This window comes from Sceloporus undulatus, chromosome 2, assembly GCF_019175285.1.
Source record: "Sceloporus undulatus isolate JIND9_A2432 ecotype Alabama chromosome 2, SceUnd_v1.1, whole genome shotgun sequence".
Lineage (NCBI taxonomy): Eukaryota > Metazoa > Chordata > Lepidosauria > Squamata > Phrynosomatidae > Sceloporus > Sceloporus undulatus.
In genome coordinates this window covers 331,772,569-331,799,638 of record NC_056523.1, presented here as the reverse complement: position 1 = coordinate 331,799,638, position 27,070 = coordinate 331,772,569, and the positions used below count along the sequence as shown (strand labels likewise).

At 46.2% G+C, this 27,070-nt stretch overlaps 1 protein-coding gene across 6 annotated transcripts in view; it reads right to left on the bottom strand.

The window, feature by feature from the left end:
- The window catches only part of UNC13B (unc-13 homolog B), a 295,806-nt gene that overhangs the window by 114,654 nt on the left and 154,082 nt on the right, over window positions 1-27,070 (bottom strand). For 3 of the 6 annotated variants that reach the window (XM_042454367.1, XM_042454369.1, XM_042454368.1), the window contains exons 2-4: window positions 14,642-17,203; window positions 7,026-7,048; window positions 4,013-4,059 (exon numbers count right to left, since the gene is read on the bottom strand). In XM_042454367.1, coding sequence (XP_042310301.1) covers window positions 4,013-4,059; window positions 7,026-7,048; window positions 14,642-17,087 — 2,516 coding nt within the window. In that variant the 5' untranslated portion in view covers window positions 17,088-17,203. The remainder of the gene's footprint in view (window positions 1-4,012; window positions 4,060-7,025; window positions 7,049-14,641; window positions 17,204-27,070) is intronic. The other 3 variants (XM_042454370.1, XM_042454371.1, XM_042454372.1) reach the window with 1 other exon arrangement.

Here is a 27,070-nt window from a genome sequence, read left to right as displayed (position 1 = left end):
CAACTGACAAACAGACAGATCATAGAATCATAGAATAATACAGTTGGAAGAGACCGCAAGGGCCATCCAGTCCAACCCCCTGCCATGCAGGAAATCCAGATCAAAGCATCCCCGGCAGATGGACATCCAGCCTCTGCTTAAAGACCTCCAAAGAAGGAGACTCCACCACTCTCTGAGGGAATGTGTTCCACTGTTGAACAGCCCTTACTGTCAAGACGTTCCTCCTGATATTGAAGTGGAATCTCTTTTCTTGTAGCTTGCATCCATTACTCCGGGTCCTGTTCTCTGGAGCAGCAGAAAACAAGCCTGTTCCCTCCTCAATATGACATCCCTTCAAATATTTAAACAGGGCTATCATATCACCTCTTAACCTTCTCTTCTCCAGGCTAAACATCCCCAGCTCCCTGAGTTGTTCCTCATAGGGCATGGTTTCCAGACCTTTCACCATTTTAGTCGCCCTTGTTTGGACGCGCTCCAGTTTCTCAACATCATTTTTAAATTGTGGTGCCCAGAACTGGACACAATATTCCGGGGGGGGGGGGGCTGACCAGAGCAGAATATAGTGGCACTATTACTTCCCTTGATCTAGACACTATACTTTTATTGATGCAGCCTAAAATTGCATTGGCCTTTTTAGCTGCCGCATCACACTGTTGACTCATGTTCAACTTATGGTCTACTTGGACTCCTAGATCCCTTTCACATGTAGTTTCATTCATCCTGGTGTCCCCCATCCTATATCTGGGGATTTCATTTTTCTGCCCTAAGTGCAGTACCTTACATTTCTCCATGTTGAATTTCATTTTGTTAGCTTTGGCCCAGCTTTCTAGTCTATTCAGATCATCTTGAATTTTGATCCTGTCCTCTGGGGTATTAGCTACTCCTCCTAATTTGGTGTCATCTACAGATTTGATAAGTATGCTCCCAATTCTGTCATCCAGGTCATTGATAAAGATGTTGAATAGCACTGGCCCCAGGACAAAGCCCTGTGTGACCCCACTGGCCACTTCTCTCCAGGATGAAAGGGAGCCATTGTTGAGCACCCTTTGGGTTCGGCCGGGCAACCAGTTACAAATCCATGTAACAGTTCCTTTGTCTAGCCCACATTTTACAAGCTTGTTTGCAAGAATGTCATGGGGAACTTTGTCAAAGGCCTTACTGAAATCAAGATATATTATATCCACACCATTCCCTTCATCTAACAAGCTGGTAATTTTATCAAAGAAAGAGATTAGATTTGTCTGGCATGACTTGTTTCTCTAAAACCCATGTTAACTTTTTGTGATTATGGCATTGCCATCTAGATGTTCACAGACTCTCTGTTTAATGATCTGCTCCAGAATCTTTCCTGGTATCGATGTCAGACTAACTGGACGATAATTGTTGGGATCCTCCCCCCCCCCCCTTTTTTTTTTTTTTTTGGTATTTGCTCCTAGACTTTCAGAAATGTTTCCTTTTAATTTAGTGTTTTTGAGATTTTACAAAACAAAACTGATTTAAATCAGTTTTTCCCCTTTTTGAAGATGGGGGACAACGTTTGCCCTCCTCCAGTCTGCTGGGACTTCTCCTGTTCTCCAGGAGATTGATAATTATGGCAGTTCATATGGCTGCTAACTGCAGCCCTTCCCAGCCCCACCCACCAAGAAACAGCCTCTGGGGTGGCAGCCTAGGCTCCCCTGGAGATCACCGGGAGTTTCAGTGTTGCTAGGCAACAAAGCATCACCTGTACAGGTGTGACAAGAGACAGTCCCTGCAACAGCCAAGCTCGGAAAGGGCACTTGAATGACAGAGAGCTCCAAATACTAAAGCCTCTTCCAGCTTAAATTTCATATTTGATTAGTTTTGCCTAATGCATTGTTCAGAAAATTTATAAGGGGAGAAAGAGATAGTCAGCCAGTTAATTTCCCAGAGATGTGTCAGGGTGGAGCTACACACACACATACGCACAGTCCTGGCTGCAACTGTACAAAAGCTGTACCAGAAGAGAAGAGAATTCAAATGTTACAGATCAAAGCCATATGGCTCTGATCAAATATATTAACACATTTAAAATCAAACAGCACCTAAAATGGTGCCTTCCTGTCTTTTCTCCTGGCAAACCTTCAGTTCGTCATGGGAAAACAAGCTCTTGCTGGCTTCAAACGGTGCTGGAATTCGTGAGCTCCCGTTTCTGTGGCCAGTGGCTCTCTGCAGGCCAGAGAGGCAGCACCAACCTCTCTGGCTGGCCAAACAAAAGAGCAGCTGCTTGGTGTGAGATAACACATGCAAAAAGGAGAGAAGCTCTGCAGCCGCCTTCCTTCTGAAGCCCTCCGGGCACAGACACGGGCACAGACACAAGCTGGGCTTGCCACAGCCGAAAGGGAGGGAATCCTGAGTTGTCAGAGTGTCTGCTGATGCATATTTGAATCAGAAGCTGGCTCAGCCTGGCTCAGGGGGTCAGTCTCACAGAAGCCCAGCATTCTTCCTGTACAGGCACAATTGATTATGAGGGGGGAAACATCCCCCTTGCACACCTGAATCCTGCTGTCTTAGGCACCTGCCTTGACTCACTGCTTTTTCTTATGAGAAGGTAACTATCCAGGCAGGCAGTTTCATCACCAGCAGTGCACCTTGAGCAGTTTCTCTCATTTTTGCTACAATGCAAAAAAAGGGAAGAAGGGAGCCTTTTATCCCCAGGGACCAAAAGACTATGGGGGAACCATAACCTCAAATTATTCTGGCAAGAGACGCTTTTACTGATATAAAGAGAAGAATGCTCTTCTGTAAAGAACTGGGATGGGGCCACCATTACCTCCTTGGAACTGGTGAAGAAGCTGCAACCGCTAACCTTGGAACAGTGAAGAACAGGTTCAATGCCACCCAGCCCAGCTGAGGCCAGGAGAGAGCTCTTGGTGCCACTCTCAGGTGATGGACAACTCAGGATGGCACTGTGAGCCAACCACATGGCAGGCTGGGGAGTATCCACAGGCCTAAGCAGGTGTTCAGGAGACTGGACAAAACTGCAGCAGATGCAGGTTGCTCATGCCACAAAAGTACATCTGGAATGGAACCTTAGGATGCATTCAGCTGATTTAAAGACATAAGGCTTGTCCAGAGATTGTGAGTGATCTTCATTCATGCACTAACATCTGGATTGTAGTGACTGTGAAACCCAGGGCAGAAGTGGGGTGAACTCTCACCTGGTCCAGAACTAGCAGAGGCAGGGGAGAGTGTTCCAGTGTAATGTACCAGGAAGCTTTTCTTCCTTGACAACATCCCAGCCAGCCAGTTTTCAAGTGAGGACAACTTTGAGCAGTCTCGGTTTGCAGCTCTGCCACTCCAAAGAATGTCTTGGATGAGGGATACTAGAGGAGGCTGTCCAATGGGCAGTGAGAGGGCAGAGTGTTAACCCTCTGAGGAGATCCAAGCTTCCCTGTGCCACTGCAAACCCGGGCAGGGCTCAGGTGCAATAGTGCTGAATGGATGGCAGGTTTATGTTTCAAAATGTCCATCACAGGAGCCAGGCCTCCTGAAACTTGCTCTCCTTGCAGGGAGATTGGAACCCAGCAGTATGCTGGTTGGATTTCTCCTTGTACCCGCAAAGCGCCAGGGGCTAACCTGAGGCCCCAGGAACTCCAGCATCCTAGGGGACACAGAAGGGGCATTTGGGGGGCATTTCCCCCCCAAAAAAAATCAGGGTGGGGCAACATTCCAAAGTCCTTTGGAGAGGAGACAATGTGGCTCGCTAACCTCCTTAGTTGCCCACTCCTGATTAAAAGATGGCCCATAGGCCAGCAGAAGGTGGTACATCTGATACAACAGTTGGGAATCTGTGAAGCAGCTGAGTAATCAAGTGCCACTGTGACTGCTTTAACTCTGGCATAACCCTTTAGCTAAGTTCTTTCTCCTCTCCTGTCTGCTCCCACTCACTAGAGCTACAGACAGACACAGAGAGACAAGCAGTCTAGGCAAGGCAAGGCAGATAGGCAGGCAGAATCAATGGACATTTAGAAAGTTTCCAAAGGCCACTTACCCTCCCTTGAACCACGGTGACTTCGATGGATCACCATCATCCTGACCCTGAAATGATTGAAAAGAAAGAAGACACCAGAATTACTTTGGGCAAAAGCAGAGTTCAGAATGGGGGAGGGGGGCATTTCATGCAAGGGAGTGTGGGCAAGTGCTCCATGTTCAGCAATACTTTCAAAGACCCCAGCGATGCTGGGCAAGTCAGGGAACAAAGCAGGCGAGGACACTGGTGCATGCAGTTTGATGCTTACACACACAGAGAGGGTCTTGCAGAGCTTGTTCAGTGCAATTTTTGAAGGTGGGGGAACCCTTAACCTTTCCCTGGATCAACCATTCAAGACCAGATCCTAACAGTTTTAATCCACCTGTCGTCATTCTATTATTTATGAGAATCATTTTCAAATATAATCTCACCACCATTAACACTTTCGACAGCAACTGAGATGCAAGATTAAGAATACAGCCATTAAGTCAACTACCATCACCCTCATTCAGATCCTCTGTGACTAGTAAAAAACATAATATGAGCAGACTTCCCAGTGTCTCAGGAAAGAGACAGCAACAGGTGGAACTTCTTTCAGGTACCAGACTACCCACCCCAACCACACTTGCTGTCCATGCATAGCCACACCTGAGGACAGCCTTGCAGCTGATGGCTTTCTAACCTTTTCCTTAGAGAGGGCCAAGAGTCGGGTAAATGGAGCCAAATTCCTGAAGAGCCCCCAGTCTCCCACCTAGAGGGGTCACTGCAGCAGTGGAAGCTCTATACCCATCCATTTCCAGGAAAGAAAGTAGACCACTTGCCCCAAACTTGCAGAGTGGTACCAGCTTGGGCAAGAGCATGAGCACTGAAATGTGCCTGACCAGCTGGCTTGCAACAACTACGCCAGGAGAAACTGGTAAACTCAGGTGCTGAGAAATAATTAGGGGCTTCAACCACTCAGGGCTCAATCCAGAGAAGTGAGATAGCCTAAGATCCATGGCGCTGTTTGAATTAGGGTTGCCCAACAATGGAACAAGGGTCAGCTTACTAAAACAAGAGAAAAGCAAGAAACCCATCCCCACTTTTATTTTTGTCAATGACTATGTTGGCAAAGTTCCTACATGTAATAATGGAGCCACCCCCCCCCCCCCGCTAAGTAAAAGTAAAAAATAAGTTGCTGAAGTAAAAAACGCCCATTCATGAAGGGATGGGGGCAGGGGGGGATGTCTTTGTTCCAGGCACTTTCCTGGCACAAGCCAAGCTGCTTGGTATGAAAGGAAGGAATTCCCAGCCAGTGCCTCAGAAATCTGGAGAAAAGTGGTGGAATATACTAAAAGGGAAGAGTGTGGGAATACGCCAAAAAAGAGATCACAGACCAGTAAAGATGAAGTTAAGATGTGAGTTCTCTTTGGAGGCATAAGAAGGCAAAAGGAAGAACAGTCTGTTCTTCATATCAGGTGTGGGAAGAGACAATATAAAGGCCAGACTCATAAAACAGATGCCCCCAGCAGTATGTGGGAAAGAGCGGTGCTGTAAAACCTGGATAGTAATGAGATCATCAAATGCACCTCTTCAAAGTCTGCTGGTTTTGTGCTGATCCAAGGAAGAGAGCAGAGCAGATGATTAAGATGCAGGTCAGCACACACGGTTAAGTGCATTTAATATATATGGGGGTGGGTTTACTGCTTATCTAAACATGACACCAACATGTAAGAGGTGCCTCAAGCAGACACAATGGCATGACCAGTGCCCACTCCTGTGGCAAGGTGGTGGCTGTAAGCAATGACCAAGCCATTTCAGCTTCCCAAGGAGATATCTGTGCCCCCCTCCATCATTCCTCTGTAACCCCAAATTCTAATGGACAGATGATCATGCCAGTTCATTAAAATCACAATTCAAACCTAAAATAAGATAATGCTTTTATCTCTGATATGCTCTACAGTGGCTTTTAGGTAATTTTTTTCCTTCTAAAAATGAACACACATTTCTCCCTCTGAAGTACGTCTTTCAGATAAGAGTACACCTATCAGTCCATGAAAAGGCTGCTAAGATGGGAGAGACTTTGCAAGGGCCCTCCACCACTCGAAGTGTGCAAGGTGGCTGCAACGATCAGGTGTTTAAACCAACTCCACTTGACTCTTCATGTGGTGTTCCATCTAGAATTAACCTCCAACTTTGTTTATAAAGAAAAAACAACATGCTTCTTGTTACTTCTGTCTGCTGAAAATGATCCCATTAACTACGGGCCTCTCTGCCTTTTCAGAGCTCAAAATTCAGAAACAAACAAGAAAAATGGTCATTACTGCTATTCTGACTTGTTCTTCACCTAACACAACTCAGTCTAATTCAGTCTACTATGTGACTCCCACCTCGACTACTAATTTTACTAGAAACACTACAGAATACATTTCTCTATCAGTTGAGTTTTAGTTTTTTAAAGAACCATCTTCTGACAATGTGGTCAGCACCAAACAATGTTTTTTAAAAGTGCTGAGGTCAAAGAGGCATTACTTCTCTGTATTTAAAATGCATTTTTTTTAAAAAAAATATCCTCCTTTATTCAGCAAATTTCAGAGCAGGGTTTTCCAAAAAAGGCAAATAAAGCTCCCCGAGGTTATTGAGCTGCTGTAACCCACTGAGAAGCAACCAAATTCTGAACCCCACTATCCCCAGCCTGATCCTCCTGGCCTGCATTCAGCCCACTGAGGATGTTGCTAAAACTGAATGAAGTTAAGTGAAATGCAGGACCCACAGCAGCGAGAAACTCATGCAAGACAAGAGGGGCTATCGACCTCCTTTCCCCAACCTCACTGGCACTGAACAGACTCTTCTGGGTTCACACGCATATGCCAGCGATGTCTCCTTCAAATGATAAGCGCTGCCAAGCTTAATTGGGGGGTTGGGGTTGGAAGCTCTTGATGCCTCAGCCAAAGCAAGCGAGTTACAATCCAACCAGGCATGCACAAACACCAATATCACCACACTGGAGTGTCAAAGTCAGAGACACACTGGTTACAAGGACAGTTTATATAACCTGAAGCTCTCCTCTACTTCCTTCTGCAAAAGAGGAAAAGGAGAGGGAAGGAGAGTGACATGGTTAGCACAGGGCAGACTTCAGTCATGGACAAAGTTTGGAAAGAGGAGCCAAGCTGGCCCTGTGGGTCTCCCACAAACTAGAAGGAAGGCTCTGTCAACCAGCAGCCCAGACATCACTTTGGGAGCAGTGTTAGTGCACATAGCTCCATTTTGGAGAGCCAAAAAGTTTTTTTGCAAAATAGGGGTTTGCTCCCTTTCAGTGAAAACCACTGGTATTCATTTTCTTTTTTGACTTAAGAAGTATAAAACAAGCTTAAGGTTTAGTACAAAGACAAGCAAGCATTTCAGCCCCTCAGAACATACAGTCTGCCCTCTTAAATGATAGCAGTACCTGGTACCTCTTGCTTAATGGGCCAGTGAGGGCCATTCTCCTTGCCCTAAACCACAAGGATTTAAGGAGTCTGAAAGATAGCCACAGCTGAGGTCAGAAATGAACATGGGACTGGACAGGAGAGGCACACTCTTGGTTGTCTGGGATCAAAAAGTCAGTAGAGAACACAGCTAGAACATCTGCTCTTTATGCTGCGGTTGCTCCATAGCTCAGGGAAATACCCAACACCTCTTTTATACATCACCACATAAACTTCTAGCAAAGAAGCTCAGTTAACTCCACACTTTCACTGCCTCCCCTGAAACAGAACATGGAGATTCCCTCTTAAGAGTTCCTGCTTTTTTTCACCTGCAGCAAGGTCTGGACCCACAAAGCCATGGAGACCCAGGTAGAAACAGATATAGTTTTCCCATCTATCTATCCATAAATTCTGGCTGCTTCAGCTCTATTGGGGAGGGAGGTGCCCAGTGTGCTAGCATAGCTATTGCTGACTTTTGCTGCAGCAGTTTGGCAGACATGGGGGGGTGTTCTCACTTACGATTTACAACTATTTAAAATACACCGGTTTCGGTAAAACCGATTCAAAATAACACGAGTGTTATCCCACGTTCCAAATCGCTTTTTTTCTTCGTTCTCATGTACCAACTGATTCGCTGTAAATGATCCGCTTTCATTCCTATTCAAGAATGAATCGGTGTATATATAAACCGGTTTTAGTGTTATTTCGTTCGCACTCACCATTTTCGGCTGTCAATCAAAGCGACGTCATCGTGACGTCACAATAAACCGGAGTAACATAAACCGGTTTAGCTGTTTCCTGCGTTTCCATTTATTGACCGTTTGTAATTCGTTTTTAATTTGGCACTTTTTTTTAAAAGGACCAATAAGAAGGCACTTAAGCTATTATGCGTCATAAGCGCCCAAGCTTTTAAGAGTTCTCTGGTTGTCTGTTCCCTCCTTCTTTTGCCATTACTGCTTTCCTTACCAACAATCATGGACCCTCACCTGCACCTGGAGCAGATGTTTGTGTTAATATGCATGCTTATAGAGAACTCCCTGAACTGTCTTTTAAGCCATGAAGCAGGGATATGTCCTGCAAAACCCATCCCATAGTACCTCTGGAAAGAGCCTCGGGTCCCCTAATTCGCTTTGGCCGCCCCATGGGGAGAGAATCTTTGGGGAAAATTGCTCCCTGGGCTGTCTTGGGAGCCATCCCATAGTTACTCCTGCTCTCTTATTGCAAGACCTCGGCGGACAAAGGGACAAGGGAGGCAAAGATGGCGACGGACGATGGATGGGGACAAAGAAAGGGCGACTCCCCCCGAACCAGCCCATCGTGCTCCGCTCCTCCCTTCCAGTTAACCCAATTCAGAGGCTGACTCATTCCTATTTAAATACTCCGATTCCTACCCCGAATCAAGGAAAAATACAAGGGTCGACCCTTCTATTTTTTTACTCCGGTTTATAAGCCTCTAACCCAGATTAAATAAAATACACCGATACAGATTCAAATCATAGTGGAAACGATTGCGGGTTAATCTAGAACTGTTCTAGAGTTAAATTGGGTTTCAGTAGGAACACAACACCTTGAATTCGATTTGAAAACCGGAGTATAAGCCAGTGAGAACAACCCCTAAGTGCCTCAAGGAAAAAGCCTGAAAGGGGCAGAGGAGGGGAAGTGCTGTGGGTCTCCTGCCTCCTCCCTGGGTCCCCAGAGAGAGACTCCCTCCGGCCTCCTCCTGCAAGCCAAGGTTGGCCCTCCGGTCAGCACCATGGCCAGCACCCAGCAAACCATCCCAGCTAGCAAACCATCCGCACTCCCTGAGCCTGCCGCCTGATCCCAAATTAGCTACAGCAGGGAGAGGGAGGCCATAAATACTGAATATCCCTCAAGTGTCTTAATATGTATTGCATTTTAATGGCCTGTTGAGTGCAAACATTTTATGATGTTTTAATAGTCTACTGAGTGCAAACAAGGAGGAGGAGGAGGAAAAGAAGCAGCAGCTGTTGTGTGAAACAATGGAGCCTACTTGAGACAGCCTGATACAGTTAGCCCTTCTTATACACGGATTTTTTATACACGGATTTAAGCATACACGGTTTGAAAATGTTCCAAAAAAGTATAAATTTACCTTGATGTTCCATTTTTTATTAGGGACACCATTTTGCTATGTCATTATATTTAATGGGACTTGAGCATACACAGATTTTGTTATACACGGGGGATCTTGGAACCAAACCCCAGCGTATAACAAGGATCCACTGTACATATTTTGCATGTGTATTTGTGTGCCTTTAAGTCACCTGTCGATGTATGCCAATCCCTGAATTTCTCAGGGTTTTCATAGGGAGGGGTACCCAGAGGTGGTTTTGCCAGTTCCTTCCTCTGAAACAGAGCCTACAGCACCTAGAATTTGTTAGCAGTCTCCCATCCAAGGGCTGACCAGACCCGATCTTGCTTAGCTTCCAAGATCAGCCAAGATCTGGTGCCTTTTAGGGCATTCAGGCCATGTTAAATGCACTTTCATAAAACATGGCTATGTTTGGTAAGGCGGGAAGAAAAAATAGCAGCACCTTTGAATGGCTGGTGATTTTAATTAGTCATTATGATTTATAAATAATAAAATCACAACGTGGTGGTTCATGTTTAAATTGAAAGGGAAGTTTGAACTTACATTGTTTATTTTTTAAAAAACAATTAACAGGGAGATATTATTATGCCAACAAGGGAAGTGCCGCTCTCCTTTGAATGAAGTTTTGCTGTGTCAAAATCAAAGATGCCCAGTTTCAGCTCTTCCTCTGGACCTGCTTCAAGGAACAATTCTGACCAGAAATGTTCTATGGAATTAAAACCCGTGACAACAAAAGGGTACATTGTTGGCTAGCGCTTGATAGCTCTTAATGGTCAGAAATATGACAACAGAAGCAGAACTGCAAGAGATCACTTGGGAACCCCAAGCCCAGACCAAACCATTTTATTTCTCATTTTTATCTTTCCTCTCTGTTTAAATTCTAAATCTTGCATTCCCTAATAAAAAGATGCATAGTGGCAACAGGCATAAAGACAGATTCCCATGCAGCAAAACTAACAGGTGGAGGACATTCATTCTTCTATTCCCATCTGTTGCCTTAAAAGATGTGAAAGACTACTTGAACAATGTGATGCTACAAAAAATGGCTAATTCTTAGCAACCTTCCCTCGTTTCACTTAGTGTAACTCTTCAGTGTCGGATGAAAAGCACAAGAAATAAGGGGAATGAATGTCTAATTACAAGCTTCCCAACATTTATTTCCAAGGGCTTGTTTTGTTTTGCTTTTGTCACACCATGAAAATGACAGGTTAAGGGGTCTTGCAATCAGGAATGGCCTCCATTTACCAATCAGCTCATTTCTGACTTCTGGTGACCCGAGGCAACTCTATTGTAGGGTTTTCTTGGCAACATTTGTTCAGATGGGGCTTGCCATTGCTGTCCTCTGTGACCAAGAGTGACTTGCCCAAGTCACTCCGTGGGTTTCCATGGCTGATCAGAGGGCCATCGGACCCTGGTCTCCCAGTGTCTTAGTCCAACACTCAAACCATTACACCACACTGGCTCTCTTTATTATGCCTTTATGCCAGGCCAAGGCATCCTTGCATTTATTTCAGCCTACTTTGACAGATGTGGGGAACTGCAGTAACCTGTTCCAGTCCCACTGGAAAAATAGACCCATGCTAAATTTTATAAAAAATCTAGATTAAACCACAGACATCATGCTTGGACCCAGCGACAGGACAGCCAGGAAAACCTCTTCATCTTCCAAATTTATTTGCAATTGAGACAGTAATCTCACAACATGAAAAATGCTCTCATTTCACTGTGATCCGTTACCATTTCCAACTTTTTGTGTCACCCATAACTCTCCCACAGTACATTTTAATGGCCCACAATTTATGCAGAACTTTTATGAGACTGATGTTGCCTGGCAGCTTTCATTTTGTCTTCCAGAGAAGCACAGAAAGCATGGCCCTCCTCAATGCCCTTTGTCCACCAGTAAGCAAAGACCCCCAGCAAGTGGCTGGTTGCTGGTGAAGGACATTTTAATGGATCAATGTTGTGCCTTTTTTTACTGAGTACCCTTTATAATCTCTTTTTAAATTTAGGAGTATTTTAGCATTCTAGTTTGTTTCCACGTGTTTTAATATAGCAACCAATTCCCATTTTGAAGTATTTTTTTATCACCTGTTTTACTTTTGTTGTGGACCCCAGTTGTGGGGAAAAGGGGTAGTACACATATGCATACGGGGTGGGAGGCAGCAGAGGCAAGTAATTCCATCTCTTGCCAATCCCACTGGGCAATGGCTAGACCTGTCCCAGTCCTTGCTCGTCTCTCTCCTTGAAGGAAGATGGGAGACTGACATGGGCTGCCCAGAGTGATAAAGGGTACTCCTGGAGGATGCCAAGTGCAGAAAAGCTGGCACTAAAGGTTGCATTCGTGAGAAGCAGCTCCATCTGCTATGACGCAGATAGTGAAGGGTCTGGAAACCATGCCCTATGAGGAACGACTTAGGGAGCTGGGGATGTTTAACCTGGAGAAGAGAGGGTTAAGAGGTGATATGATAGGCTTGTTTAAATATTTGAAGGGATGCCATATTGAGGATGGAGCAAGCTTGTTTTCTGCTGCTCCAGAGAAAAGGACCCAAAACAATGGATGCAAGCTCCAGGAAAAGAGATTCCTTCCCAACATTAGGAGGAACTCCCTGACAGTAAGGGCTGTCTGACAGTGGAACAAACACCCTCAGAGTGGAGTCTCCTTCCCTGGAGGTCTTTAAACAGAGGCTTGATGGCCATCTGTCGAGGATGCTTTGATTGAGATTTCCTGCATGGCAGAATGGGGTTGGACTGGATGGCCCTTGATTCTATGAGGAAAGATCAGGCACAGAGACCTGGCTTCAAAAATAAATGCAACTCACTCTTTGTTCATGCAAGTAAGAGGAAGCAATGGGATACCCTCTATAAGATTCTGAGCCCCATGCACTGCACCCATATCCCCCACCTCACCCATTCTGCCCACCCATCTATCTTTGGATTTTTCAAAAAGATTTTATCTTAAGGGTTTTAAAACACACACACACACCTGAAATCAAAACAGCTCTGGCTTTACTCCCATCAATTTCTGCTTTACTTTGTGGATAAAAAGAGGCTCCTTTTAGGACTAAAACTGTCTGCCACAGTGAAAATGTGGCAAAAATGCCCCCTAGGGAAGAGGCAGGCAACCGTGCAGAAGCTGGGGACCACTTTCACACACACACCCTGAGAGCATGCTGAAATACCCTCCCATACTTCCATCTGGCACTGCACCATTTGGGGGTAGGGTTAGGGGAGGTTATTTTATTTATTTATTATTTATTTAGAGTATTTATACCTCACTCTTCAGCCACAAAGGCTCTCAAAGCAGTTTACAGATTGTTAATTTGACAGGTTGGTACACATTGGTGGGTGGTGGTCTTTTTTGCATTTGTTTTCAGACAAAGTGCCTGAAAGTCATAGCAATAATAATTTTTAAAAAAATCTAAAGCTTGGAGGTTTGGGGAAACATAGGCAAGGGACAGAATGCCTGAAAAGGGCGGCCTGGCGGTGGCCTAATTTCCTCTGGAGGGAAGCTGCAGCTGCCAAACTGCGCAGTTTCCCTCCAGAGGAAAAAGAATCCGCAGGGGCGGTTTAACAGGTGCGCCACTGGCGCGCTTGTTACATATGCGTCACATGGCAATGTGCAGACACCACGCAGCGCTTACGTAACAACGACAGCACCCATGTACACCAGGCGCCGCCACTGTTACTCTGCCTTCACGTACTAAGGTTAAGGACCATGCAGTTGCCGCACGATCCCTAACCCTAGAATCGGCACCGGTACACCGCTTGTTGGTGGTATGTACCACAACATAGTTGAGTCTGGGGTCTGCATGTGGCCCCCTGCCCTCAGGGTTGTGCTGAGCAGGTGTTCTAATTAAAAGAACATGGCAAGAGGAGGAAATATGGAGGACTAGGGGTCCAATGGGTCCACAACAATGCCCCGGAGGCCCCAAGTGCTGCATATTCCCCCCTACCCACCCTTGATCTATGTCAACGGAAGTGGTTCCTGGAAGTGCCCTGCCTGCCACTTCCTATGTCCCCCACCCCCGGTCCCTCCTTCAAGTTCAACTCCACTATTCTTGATGCTTCATTCCCTTTCACAAAGATAAAACCCTACAGCAAATTTAAAAACAAAATAAGGCTAATCATGTTTGAAGCTGGAATAGCTAAATGCTCACATGCCCTGCTAGCATGAATGCTACATGGATGCTATTTGGCCTGAACTAGCCACAAGGTCAGTTTGCACCTTCAGCCTCGTGCTGGCCTTGCATTATTCCCCCAGGGAAAAGCACCCTTCAGCAAATTCCTATGAGAAACAGCAACACCAGAGTGGATTCACATTAATCCTGCAGCCTAACAGAACATTTCCTATGGGTTTCCACCCTCTTAAAGAGAGGAAGAATGTTATAGCAGAACCCCACCTGAGAGGCATCTTTAAAGATGTGCTTCAGGAAAGACTCTGTCTCAGCATGTGTCACCTTCTCAGCATGCATCACCTTCCCTGACCAAGGAATATGGGAAATGGCAGCAGGTCCTGGTTCAATTACATCCTATGTCTGTGATAAGAAGGGGGAAGCTCACATTGTCTCTAAGCCAGAGCAATGGTGTTGGAAACACTTGCCCCTCATGCATAGGGGAAGCATCCTTGCCTACTTCTTTGGAGACAGAGGAAGAGGCCATCACCACTGTGATGACAACAACCCCAGAATCAGGGTTTTGATGAGCAAGTTCTCCTTGTTTTATAAGCAGCAAGAACTGAATTTTCTCTCTTGCTAAACCCCAAGACATCTTCCCTAATGGGTAGCCCTTGCCTTGCATGCCAAAGGTCCTGTAGGTAACAGAGAAAGCCTAAATACCCTGAAGGGGTACCCTCTGATCTCAGAAACTAAGCAAGGTCAGGTCTTGAATGGGGAAAACTAAACAAGGTTAAGACATGAATGGGAGACCATCAGGTGCAGGTGGCCTTATTTCAGAGAAGGCAATAAAGCAAAACCCCTGAGCATGCCTTGCCTACAAAAACCCTGTGAAATTCACAGAGTCACTGTTACGTTGGCAGGTCCCTGGGAGGTACACACTTTATTTACAAGGAAATGCTTACAGTTTGACATGTACCTGAGTAAATCTCATCAGTCGAGGAAGCCCAGCTCGCCTCCTGGGCCAGATCCTTCAAGACCCTCCGGCGCATCTGCCTCTTCTCCCTTAAGACATTTTTGAAGTTGTTGATGCACTTATTCAAATAGATGGTCTCCGTGCAGACCTTCTCCAGGCTCATGGGCCTGCACCCACTTGGCTGCACAGGGGCTGAACTGGGGTTTTGGGGGTCCAGTTCAGGGGGCAAGGGCTCCCCCTCACAACTCCCAGCATCCAGAGAGCCCCCAGGAAGAGGGGCAGGGGCCTCCTCCTCCAGAGACAGGGACATGCTGCGGGGAGCTCTCTGTGGAAGCCCCATACTGTCATTGCTCAGAGTAGTGTTGGCCTGGCTCTCAGAGGAGAGACTCACAGGGCTTTCAGGAAAGGAGTCTACATTGTTGTTTGCGCTTGAGTTGCAGAGGGTGGGCACAGGCTCATTTCCTACACAGAGGCCCTTTTCACTTTCAAGGAGGACTTCAGGGTCACCCGTCTCCAGCTTGTGAAAGACCACCTGTAGAGCAGACCGGAAGTGGCTCAGCGCTTTCCCCAGTTTGTTGGTGTAGAACCTCATGTCCACAAGGTCAATGCTCTCCCGAGAGTGTTCCAGGAAGTACTGGGAATTCTCTAAGACCTCCCTGAAGACCTGATCGGTCGGATCTTGCTCATTCAGGTCAATCTGGATCATATCTTTGAGGGTCTCACTGCTGCCAACCAATTTGCGCAATGCCACATCGCAGGCCGGAGCCACCACTGCCACAGGGGCTTCTTCCAGAAGGCTCCCTTGTTCTGGACTCAGGAACTCCAGAGTGGTAGCCTCACAGTCTGTTTCACTTCCCCCTGGAGTCAGCAGCCCTCCAGCCTTGCCTTCCTCCTCCACACAGGGGACTCTCTCTTTGTTGGCATTGGAAGCCTCTAAGCCATGTTTTCCTCCCTCACATACACCAGGCTCCTTGCCCAAGAGATTTAAGCATTCTGCTGAGGACAAAGACCTCCTCTGAAGGCAGTTTTCAGGCTTAGGATCCTCCAGAGACTTTGGAGAAGTACCACGTGTGCAAGAGGAATTAGTGCTGCTGGTGTGCAAACCCTCCTTGTTACTGCCAAAGGACTGCACATCATTTTCAAGTTCAGAAATCAAGCAAGTAGGTTTCTGTGGGGGGCTAAACTCCTCCCTTATTCCCTGAACCTCTTGACTGGCCTTTTCATGTGCAACCTGGCACAAGTCCAGTTGGAGCTGCCCATCTCCCTCTGTTCTTACCCCATCCCCCTGAACAGCCCCAGGCATCCAGTGGTTTTGCCTGGGTCCAGGCGATGGCAAAGTGTCCAACTGAACTCCAAGGTCCACCTGGCCATTCAGGGGGCTTGGTTCCCCTCCAGCTGTGATGGTGATTCCAGTGCTTTGCAAGAGAATTGACTTCTGGAGAATGAAGTCCCGCTGCTTATCATCAGCAAGTTTCACAACAGCAGGCCGGGGTATCAACTGAATGCCCGTTGCTGTGCCAGACCTGTAAGCATCTTTGATGTATGTACCACGCTGAATACCATTGAAACAGTGGTACTTGGAGAGGAGGCTGCACACCAGCTCCTTGGTGTTCTCCCCCTCTTGCTCAGGAATGCCATAAAAATACAGGACTGGTTCCTTGTTGGGGGCTCCTGGGAAGGGCTTCCGGGCCTTGGGCCCAACAGAGGCTTTGCCTGTAGGGGCCCCGCTGTTCTGAAGACCCTCAATCTCACTCAGAACCGTGTCGACGCAGCTAGAGACTTCATCCACAGACCCTTTGATCAAGGTGAGGTGTTGCTGAAGCTCAGCAATCTCACTCTGGATCCGACTGATCCCTTGCAACTCTTTCACAATATACTCAATGACATCTGCCGAGCGGTCTCTGGGCTTGGATCTGTAGGGAGAGTAGGCAAGGGGCTTCCTGGGGAGAGAGAGCCCATCCCTCTCCTCAGAGACCCGCTTTAGGCCAGTGCCAGTGCGGAGAGCCAGGAGGTCTGGCCCTTGGGGATGCTCAGCCACCCTTCCAAGGTTATGCTGGCCCTCCTGAACAGAAGCTGCAGCACGAGAGGCACTGACATACCCATCCCAGGTCAGCCATGCCTCCTCAGTCCGCCGGCCTTGGCTGGCCTCTCCAGCTCCACTGCCCTTTCCCTGGCTGTGAGGACAGTCAGGGCTTGTGGGTGTCCTCTTGATCCCACAGACAAAGGTGTCTGTTTCTATTTCAACAGGAGAAAGGGAGCAGCAGTGATTCTGACCCAGGGAGAGCTCACTGGCTGGGCCTTGGTGGAGCTTCTTCATCTTTTCCTGAAACAACAGCCAGGACCTTTGCTCCCAAGAGAGCTGTTGGGCTAAGAGCGTCACGAGAGAGTTTTCAAGGAGGAAAGCAACGGCATCTCCTGACCTTTGGACACCTTTGCTAGCAGCACACATAGTCAATGGCAAAACGGGCTCCCTTTCTCATAATGCCACAAAGCAGCAGAGGTCTCTGCCCCTCACTGCCCCAGCAGCTCTCTTTCAGCCAAGGTCCACATATGCCCAGGAAGGAGCTGTCAAGACAAGGGACAGAGATGATGTATCCAAATCAGGGAAGGAAAAGAAGACCCAATGCATACACACACACACAGAGACACCAGCTTCACCAATGTAATCAACAGAATTGCCTGCATGCAACAAAACAAATCTATTTTTTGCAAGACGTTCCATATAACCTGCTGCTTAGTTTCATCTGCATAGCTGAATACTGGACCTGGAATAAGTGGGCTTCAGGGGGGAAATGGAATGTCTCCCTGATTTGGGATGCTGGTGAAGAGAAAAAAGCCTCATTTTATTCCACTGGACCCTTTTCTTCTTCTTATAAGGCTCTTTCCTCTTTTCTTCTGCCAACACTTTCTTCGTATTGAAATTCGTCTCTCCTCTCTAGAGCAAAAATAAAGAGACTTTGCTTTTAGATTTATTTGGGTTTTTTTTAGCAGCTTCCAATGCTGATACAATAGGTGAGGTTTTGCCATGAGGTTTGCACCGCTCCTTTGCAAAGCTCTGATTCATCATCGTCTTCAGAGAGACTCTGCTCTTTCCTTATCAGAAGTTTTCCTTGGCTGGGGTTCTATTTTTTCTTAAACACAGATCCAGGTTGTTTGGTTTTCCCTAGACTAGAATTCTGGGTGATGGATTATTTTGAATTAATTTAGTTTTTCTAAGTTTTCTGTTGTTTCTTTTCTCTTCTTTTTTCCTTTTATTTTACTTCCTGCCCCCCCCCCCAAAAAAAAACAATTCCTCCACTCCCTGTAGCTTAATTTCTTGCCTCTGTTCCACTGGATGAAGGAATATCTTGGATCTGGGGACTTCCATTAAGACTGCATGAGCCAGTCTCTACTGCCTGGTTAGGCAGACACGTTTCTGTCTTCAGTCTTTAGAGCTAGAAACACAGCAAGTTTTGATGGAGAGGCTGGTTGAAAATCAGGAGGAAATATAGGTTTTTATAAAGGGCTAACTGTGGCTAACTTTGCCCACTGAGAGTCTTGCAGGGAAGAGCCTCTTCACCTTCTGTCTTCACTCACACTATTTCTACATTTTACTTTTTAATGTAATCATTGTATTATGCTTCGTACGCATACAATGTTCCTCATCCTAGCCCTGAATTATGCAGGGTGCTTCTCCTTTCCCCTGTTTTCTTGAACATTCTGCCTTCCTCTCAGTGATCTGTTCTTTGTTTGTCTGCCCTGATTTAAATCTGTTTTTTTTTTAATTGTAAAGAGCCCCTGGATCGCAGAATCATAGAAACACAGAAATGGAAGAGGCCAAATCCAAACCTGTGTCATGCGGGAACTCACAATCTAAGCCCTCACTGCAACAGATGATCACATAACCTCTGTTTAAAAACCTCCAAAGAAAGAAAGAGACTCCACCACCCTTTGAAGGACTGTGTTCACAGTCTGGGGGTGCTTCTTGATCCCTCGCTTCATATGAGAAATCAAGTGAATGCGATGGTCAAGAGCGTCTGTTATCAGCTTCGGCTGATACGCCAGCTGTGCCCTTTCTTGGAATTGGATGACTTCAAAACTGTAGTACATGCACTGGTAACTTCAAGACTTGGTTTTTGCAATGCACTCTACATGGGGCTACCCTTGTGCCTAGTCCAGAAACTTCAACTGGTACAGAATATGGCAGCCAGGTTGATTACAGGAACAACTGGGAGCAACCTTATTACGCCAATACTAAAGTCACTCCACTGGCTGCCTATTAGTTTCCGGGCACAGTACAAGGTGTTGGTTATCACCTTTAAAGCCCTGCATAGCTTGGGCCTAACCTATTTAATAAATCACCTGCTTCCATATAATCTGCCCCATGCACTCAGATCCTCTGGGAGGAATTTATTGCAACCTGTAAAAACTAAATTGAAAGCACCCTCCCAGAGGACCCTTCCCACCCTTTGGAATGGCCTGCCAGATGAGATCCGCCAAATATCCAATTTAGATAGCTTTAAAAAAGCAGTCAAGACAGACCTCTTCCAGCAGACCTTCCTGGAATAGCCCCCTGCTACATATAGATTCCCCATTCTTGGAGTATTCTGTACTTGTATAATGCTGGCCATGATGTGTTTGCCCACTGGTTTTGCGCTATATCATGTGATTTTAATAAAAATATGTTGATTTTAATGTTTAAATTTTAATCTTAGACTGGTTTAATTCCTTTTTAAGGTGGGTGTATCTATCTGTATTATTGTTATCTCTGTACATATGTATTATTTTAATTGTTGGAAGCCACTTTGATTGTTTCCTACAAATAAGCAGGATATAAATAAACGTTTTATTTATTTTTTATTTGAGGCAGCAATGTCTTCCACTGTTGAACACGGCAGAATGGGGTTGGACTGGATGGCCCTTGCGGTCTCTTCCAACTCTATGATTCTATGATTCTATGAACAGCTCTTACCATCAGGAAGTTCTTCCTTAAGATTAGGGGGAATCTCTTCTCAGATTACACCATCTTCCTCAGTGCAAGAAGGTGCAAGCCTGATCAACCAATTACTTGCTGCATGTTCTCCTGGGCTTAAGGTGAGAAGCCTGGCCCTCCCTTACATGTCCATTTCACCTTCAAGGAAGATGATGGTACACAGTAGAGCTTCAGCTGTGCAGAAGGCCGTAAGGACAGCAAAGAGTTCTGCTACAAGAAAATTTTGTGTTATAACACAGTGCACAGAAAAGCCTTTTCCAGCACAGAAGTAATTTCGTTTTACAAAACAAACAAACAAACAAACAAAGAGCTTCCAGATCAGTTGCTAATATGCTGAAATAAGTCAAGGAAGGCAGATGGAAATGCTCAGTTGTCTTCCCTTTTTGAGGCAAATCCCAAGTATATGCAAATGAATGCTGTGCACCCCTTTCTTTTTTTATTTCCAACATCTTCCTCTCCCTCGCTGTCCCTTCCTTGCAGTTTGAAAGCTTCTTTAATGACAAGGGACTATGCTTCTGCTCATTAGTGGTACCATGGAAGTAACAAGGAGCTGTTTTCATTGGAGCAACCCAAATTTCTACTGGTGGAGAAACATGTATGTTTTCCAAGTGATACAGAATTCTTCATAGAACAATTGAAAATTCAAGACAGGAAAGCCAACAAAAAAAGAGGGGGAAAAGCGAGTGTGGCTCAGCATTATTCCAGTCACACATGTCAGGGCTTATGGAAAGGAGGACCTGATGCAGGGACTAGATCTCGTGGTCCTTCCTTCTCAAGCCTTGCACAGTAGAGAGTTAGTCAGTTTCCTAAATAGGTGTTTGTGCATGTGAGTCATTCAAAAAGAGGTGGAGAACAACTGGAGTGAACAGCTTTGCAAAAGGGTGGTGGTGATGGTAGTGATTCTACTCTGGGAACACCCTCCAGAGAGTCTCTCTCATCTAGAAGCCATCCTGCTTTTCTCTCGCCACTGCTCAAAGATCTCTGCTCTTCCAGGTCCTTCACGTTGCTGAATTGTCCAAAAGCTGGTTGGAAACGGTATTTTATCAGTGTTTTGATTAACTGTTCTGTAATCTTGAGTTTAAAAATTTTGTATTTATAAACTGGCCTAGGAACTTTACCACTGGAAGTGTGCAATACTGACCCTATACGCAAATAAAGGTATTCTAGTCTTTGGATTCCAGTGTTACCCTAAAGCAGAAACACCACATCCTAGCTACTCCTGGTGATGTGTGCTGTGGACCAGAATCCTGTAGACTGCTATTCAAACCAGTGGCTTATGGATTGGTGCCACTCCACAAGAATTGTCTGTCTATCCACAGCAAATTTCCAGGAAACTAGAAGATTACACTAATAATACTGCACCAATATGGTACTTGTACTGGTCCCTGGCGTACTGGGGGAAACTGTGGCCCACCACATCAGATGGCATGAGAAGCATTGGTCTAGACCACAGCAGTCTCTTCACACAAAGGGGCACATTATGTCTATGGCTACATGCTTTCTATTACTTGCTCCAGCAATGTTTTCTAGGGCTAAGCATTACCTCCCTCAAACAGCAGTCTTTGCCAACACTCAGTTCCACTCGAAAATTGTCTCTACATGCAAAGCAATAAGACCTTCCTTTCCACGTAAGGAAATCAACATCTAGCCTAGTGCAAAGGAAGCCAGCGTGAAGCGCTATCTGTTTGGGAGCTCCTTCTATGTTGCCTGCAAGGCTGCCAACGTTCCAGCATTATTATTTTTTTGCCCTGAATATATATTTTCATAATATACTATACATTGTAAGATGGAGGTGGGGGAACTTCAGCTTTATTTAAAACCCCAAACTCAGAGCACTGTACATTCATGCTACTGAGTTTTTCAGCAAGTGGCAGGAGCTGTTTGCACTTTAGCTGCTTTTTCTGAGACAGAGAGACAGCCCCGAATGTTCTAGACTGAGAATCTCATTTCTTTTAAGGGCACATCAATTATGGTGTTTCCATTTCAGTCCTCCAAGCAAACAGCAATTCATTTCCAGAAGCTGAAAACACTAACAATTTCTAAGTGACTGAGGACATTAGAGCACAGAACAGGGCTGGAAACAGAGAAGCTGATCAATGCAAGAAGGTGAGGATCAAAAGCTGGCTCTTCTACAGCAGAAGTTACATGCCTCTGCTGTGCCTCAGCCACAATCCAGCCTCAAAGTGAGGAGATGGTGTTTTGCAGGAGATGGGGGACATAGCACTTTTTTTACAGATCTGCTGGGTTTACAATCTGTATTGTCAAAATAATATCATGGCGATGGGCATATGAGCACATATAGACATGGATTCGTTTAACTTGATAGTCTACTTTTACCTCAAAGACTCAGGATGGGTAACCATTTTAAACAAATATTTAATGAAATAAAGCCATTCCAAAATGTTCTGCACTATGTTGAACAACCAGAATACTATCCCTGAAAGGCTGTCTTTCACTTTCACTGAAACAGTTCATCCAAGCTTTTGTAACGGAGGGACCAAACAGAAGGTAATTCCCTAACTGTGTGGCATTCACCTAGAAGGCTGCTCTAGAAGGCCTTGAAATTCACAAGGGGCCTGGTATAGAGACAGTACCATCCAGAGAGCCCTTTACCTGGCCCAGCAGATTGTGAAGAGCCAGGAGGGAACGGCAGACAATCTGCATTTTGCACAAGTCCCAAGAATGAAGACTATGTCATGGGTAGAGAGACTCAAATGAAAATATTCCTCTTCCAGGTCAATGTTTTCAACAAGAACAGTCTCTGAATGGTAGCCTCTATGCGGGTATCCTCTTCAATCAAAGATGTCCATGTCATCCAAGGACATATTTTAAAACGGAGTGTTGTACTCAACCTCTTGCCAGTGACAAGAACAGTGGATTCTGGAAGAGAGACTCATGGCCAAAGGGCTCAGGAGATCAGGACATTAACATCTGAGGTGCAGCTCTTCCCCTAAGCCCTGCTGTGGTCTAACAACTAGGATCATGAAGAACAGAAGGATGACTTTTCCCTATGTAGAGAAATTCATCATGGTTCCTCAGGGGTAATCACTAGAACATGTGTCTGGTGCTAACTGCAGCTGATTCAATGCTCCAAACAACCCAAAAAGCAACACAGGAGATGAGTAGTGAGCATTTTAAAGTTAATCTACATGTTTAGATTGAGTGAAGTAATAGTGCCACTCTATTCTGCTTTGATCAGACCTCCCTTGCAATCCTGTGTCCAGTTCTGGTCACCACAATTCAAGAAGGATGCTGACAAGCTGAAGTGTATCTAGATGAGGGTAACCAAAATGGTGTGCAGTGTGCCCCATGAAGAGTGGATTAGGGCACTGGATATGTTTAGCCCACAGAAGAAAATATTAAGGGATGACATGATAGGCATGCTTAAATATTTGAAGGGATGTCATACTGAGGATGCAGCAAGCTTGAATCTACTTACCTTCAGATGAGTTTTTTTTCTGGAATGACTGGACTAGAACATAGGGCAATGCATGCAAAATACAGGGAAAGAGATTCCACCTCAACATTAGGAAGAACTTCCTGACAGTAAGAGCTGTTCAGTAGTAGAATAAACTGCCTCAGTGTGGTGGAGTCTCCTTCTTTGGAGGTTTTCAAAGAGAGGTTTCTCCTGCCATCTGTCAGGAGTGCTTTGTGTCTTCCTGCATGATAGAATGGGGTTGAATTGGATGGTCTTTGGGGGGGTCTCTTCCAACTCTATGATTCTATTATTCTAGTCATCACCCACACCTGGCTCGCAGACACAAGCAATCCTTTCTTCGTGAGATAAAGGCGTAATCTTTTCTAGCTCTATAATTCTGTGATTCATATGATGAATGGGAGCTAGTGAGCCTTCCAAATGATGGCAAAACAAGCTTGAGTGTCACACAGAACTCTCCTTTAGATTCATGTAGCCAATCATCCCAGAAAAAAACATCTGAAGGTAAGTAGATTCAATCAGAGGCATTGTTGTTCTGGCTGGATACAGCCAATGAAACACTGGCCCTTATCAGATGAGTGTGGAACTGGGGGTCTCTGCACGGGCGATCGAATTCGCGTATTTCGCAAATACTGTCATACCTGGGAGTCCTTCCGCATTGGCAGGATTCAAATTGGCCAATCTTCATTCGCGCGAAGGCATTCGGTGCAGAATGTTTTGTCACCGGTGGGTGCTCAAAGAGGATGGCCGATTCGTATCGCCGCCTCGCACATGCTCAGTGGTGCCCTGCATGGGTTGCGACCTTAAACGCTTCCGGGGTGAAAGGGGAGGTCCCGTCATGACAGCCCGGTAAACAGCTGGAGAGCCAGCTCATGCACATTAACAATCGCGATACAACGTGCCCATATACTGTTTCCTCTCTACATTCCTGCTTGGTTTTAATGTTACCATGACCTTCCCTTGCAACAAATTAGCAATGCCCGGTTCTACGTGTGTGTGTGTGTGTGTGTGTGTGTGAGTGTGTGATATGTGTATTCTGGGGGCAGGGGGGAGGAGCAGTTCCAGCGGCTGTCAAAGAGGCTGGATGGCCATCTAAGTAAATGGGGATGGTCTTGATTAAGAGTTCCTCCTCCTCCTCCGGCTTGGGATCCAGCCTGGGCTGCTCCAGGCAGGGAACAGTGGCGGGGCCGCAGTATCGGGCGGACGCCGCCGTTCCAACGGCCCCTCCTCCTCCTCCCGGCTTGAGAGGCAGCCAAGGAGGAGGAGGAGGCTGCTAGAACCGCGATTCCGTGGCCCCGCGCCTCTTCCCTGCCTGGGATGCAGCCAGGGATGCCTCTCAAGCCGGAGGAGGAGGAGGAGCTGCTGGAAAGCGATTCCAGCGGCCCCCGCGCTCTTCTCCCTGCCTGGATGCAGCCAGGGATGCCTCTCAAGCCGGGAGGAGGAGGAGAGGCCGCTGGAACCACGATTCCAGCAGGCCCCGCGCCTCTTCCCTGCCTGGGATGCAGCCAGGGATGCCTCTCAAGCCGGAAGGAGGAGGAGGCCGCTGGAACCGCCCCCCCCCCCCGCTTCCCTGGAACCTGCAAGAGGAAAGACCCACCGGAAGTAAAAATTGGAATCTGGGGGTCTTGCGATGGAATCAGGACTGGGTAGTCACACCAGACCCATTCGCACTGAGATCGAACAGAGCCCCAATCCAGGATATCGCAATCCCCTTCAGCACGCACTGGCCAACACGCTCCAAAAAGAGGAGCCAGTCGCATCAGTTCGGCAGCTCGCGCATTCACGTGAGTGAGGATGGGCCATTCGAATGCTGGTAATGGTATTGTGCGAAATAACGCGAATTCGAACACCCAGTGCGCAAAACCCCCAGTTCCACACTCATCTGATAAGGGCCACTGAAAACAGTTGGGTGTATTTCTTGGACAAATTAAAGGACCAATGTGCTAAAATGGGAGGCTCTCCCTTTTGCATAATGCTAGAACATGGGGTCACTGAAGTGAATGGATTAGAAGCAGGCTTAGCCAACAGTGCCTCTCCCAAGAGTCTGATGCAGGGGACTAGCAGTAAGTGATGGCTGCCCTCTTCCTTCCAAATTGGTGGCAAGCCTCTTGGAGGAACCTGGTAAGCTGCTGCTGCTGTTGCTGCTCCTGTTGGGAAGAGAACATGATGGTGGGGCCTCGCTCTAACCCTGGAAAGCCACTCTGGCACACTTTATCTAAGGGAGAATGGCAAGGCTACACCCTAAGCAAGAGAGTGGAATCTCATAGCTGAGCACCACAGGAAAGGTTGCTATGGCAGCTAACACTGGCACTTGCTAGGAATTCTTACATGACACCTTTTATAGTCACCAAGGACTAAGTGTATTTCAAACACGGCCGTACCACTGTGCCAGGATGATGAAGCTTTCTTGGCGAGAGCCTCCCTGGAGACTGGCAAGCGCTGTCTCCAATTCAGAAGCACAGATTATGATTGCAGCCTGATGACACTTCAAGAGGGCTGTTTCTATCCTTGTGGCTTGTTTTTGAGCATGCTTATTTTCCAAAGCCTCATCTGCCAATAAGCAAACAGACTAATAATTTCAGTTAGACCTGAAATATGTATTGTGCTGAAGAATAAACCAAGTTTCGGATGGCATCACCAGATCCTAGAAGATAGAGGACTGAAGGGGAACTCTAATCTAAGACAGAATAATAAAAGTAGTAATATTTCAATCTCAATTAAGAGGAGGGGGGAAAGACCTTGCATTAGCCACCCGAAACCAAATTTGCAAGAGAGTCATGGTTTGGATCCCAGTGCTGAGAGCAGAAGATGAGTAATTCTGGTAGCGGAAGGAGGAAGGGGAGAAAGAGGGAAAGCTAGAGGGAAGAACTGTGCAGAGTATATCACGGCTAGCAAACCAAGCAAGCTGTGGTGGGACATTTTCAAGAGCTTTCAGACCTGTGCAGCTTCCAGAGCCAAGGACTTTACCTGGAGTCCTCAGGGAGAACGAGAGCCAACCGCGGGTGCCACAGGTAGCACTCCAGACTCAGCTCGTTAAATGACAGCCAGCGGCGATACAAGAGAAGGCAACAGCATCCGAAGGGAAAAGGCTCTCTGGGAGAGGAACGGGATCGGCAGGAGACAGGCTGATGGATGCAGAGAGCCCATGATGGAGCTTGGCAGGTCAGTCAGCCTTGAGTAACCAGCCTTGACTGCTACAGGCCTCTCTCGCCCTCCCAACTCTTCTTTTTGTCTATGTGTGTATGTTTTGGAAGGCAACAAGCAAGTGAAGGAACCTAGGAAGGCAGAAAGGAGCCTTCTTCAAAGGCATCTCCAATTACTGACATGAAATGGTGCATCTCACTGTAATATTCAGTTTCCTCATTTTTCATACTTCCTTGAGATAAAGTTGACTTTGGAGCAAACTGTGACACTCACTTCTCCAATAATATTTAGCTGATGGAATGCAAAGCTTGAAAATGTTACTTTTATGGACTTGAAATCCCAGAATCCTTCAGCTTGTGACCATGCTGGGAGTTTGAGTACCAACAATGTAACTATACCAAGCTCTAAAGAAGCATTTGAATTAAAAAAGTGCAACCATTTTCATTTAGATAGTTAAGTAAACCAGGGAGAATGGTTTCAAAACTCAGATGCAAAGCCCAACAGGTTTTTCTGCTGTTCAAGTGATAGATTCTAAGCAGTAGCAAGGACTACCCAGCCTTTTTAGGATGGATAGAGACTGTATGTACAGTATGTGTACACACAAAAAGAGCCAACTCTGGAAACTGCAATAGTCTATCTTGCCCAAGTGCTGGCTTTGGGAGCCTATTGAGTCTCACTTCTTTTCAGAAATTCCCTTGGTCCATCTGATTTCTACTTAGCAGCAAATGTCAGTGCTTACTGGGGGGAAAGCTGGTTGCTGGAACTTATTTTTATGAAACAGCCATTGAGATTCCTGGTGGATTCTGAAAAACTCAACAGAACTTGAGGAATCACAGCCCCACTAGAGTAGAAACTAGGCCAGCATCATTTACCAGATGAG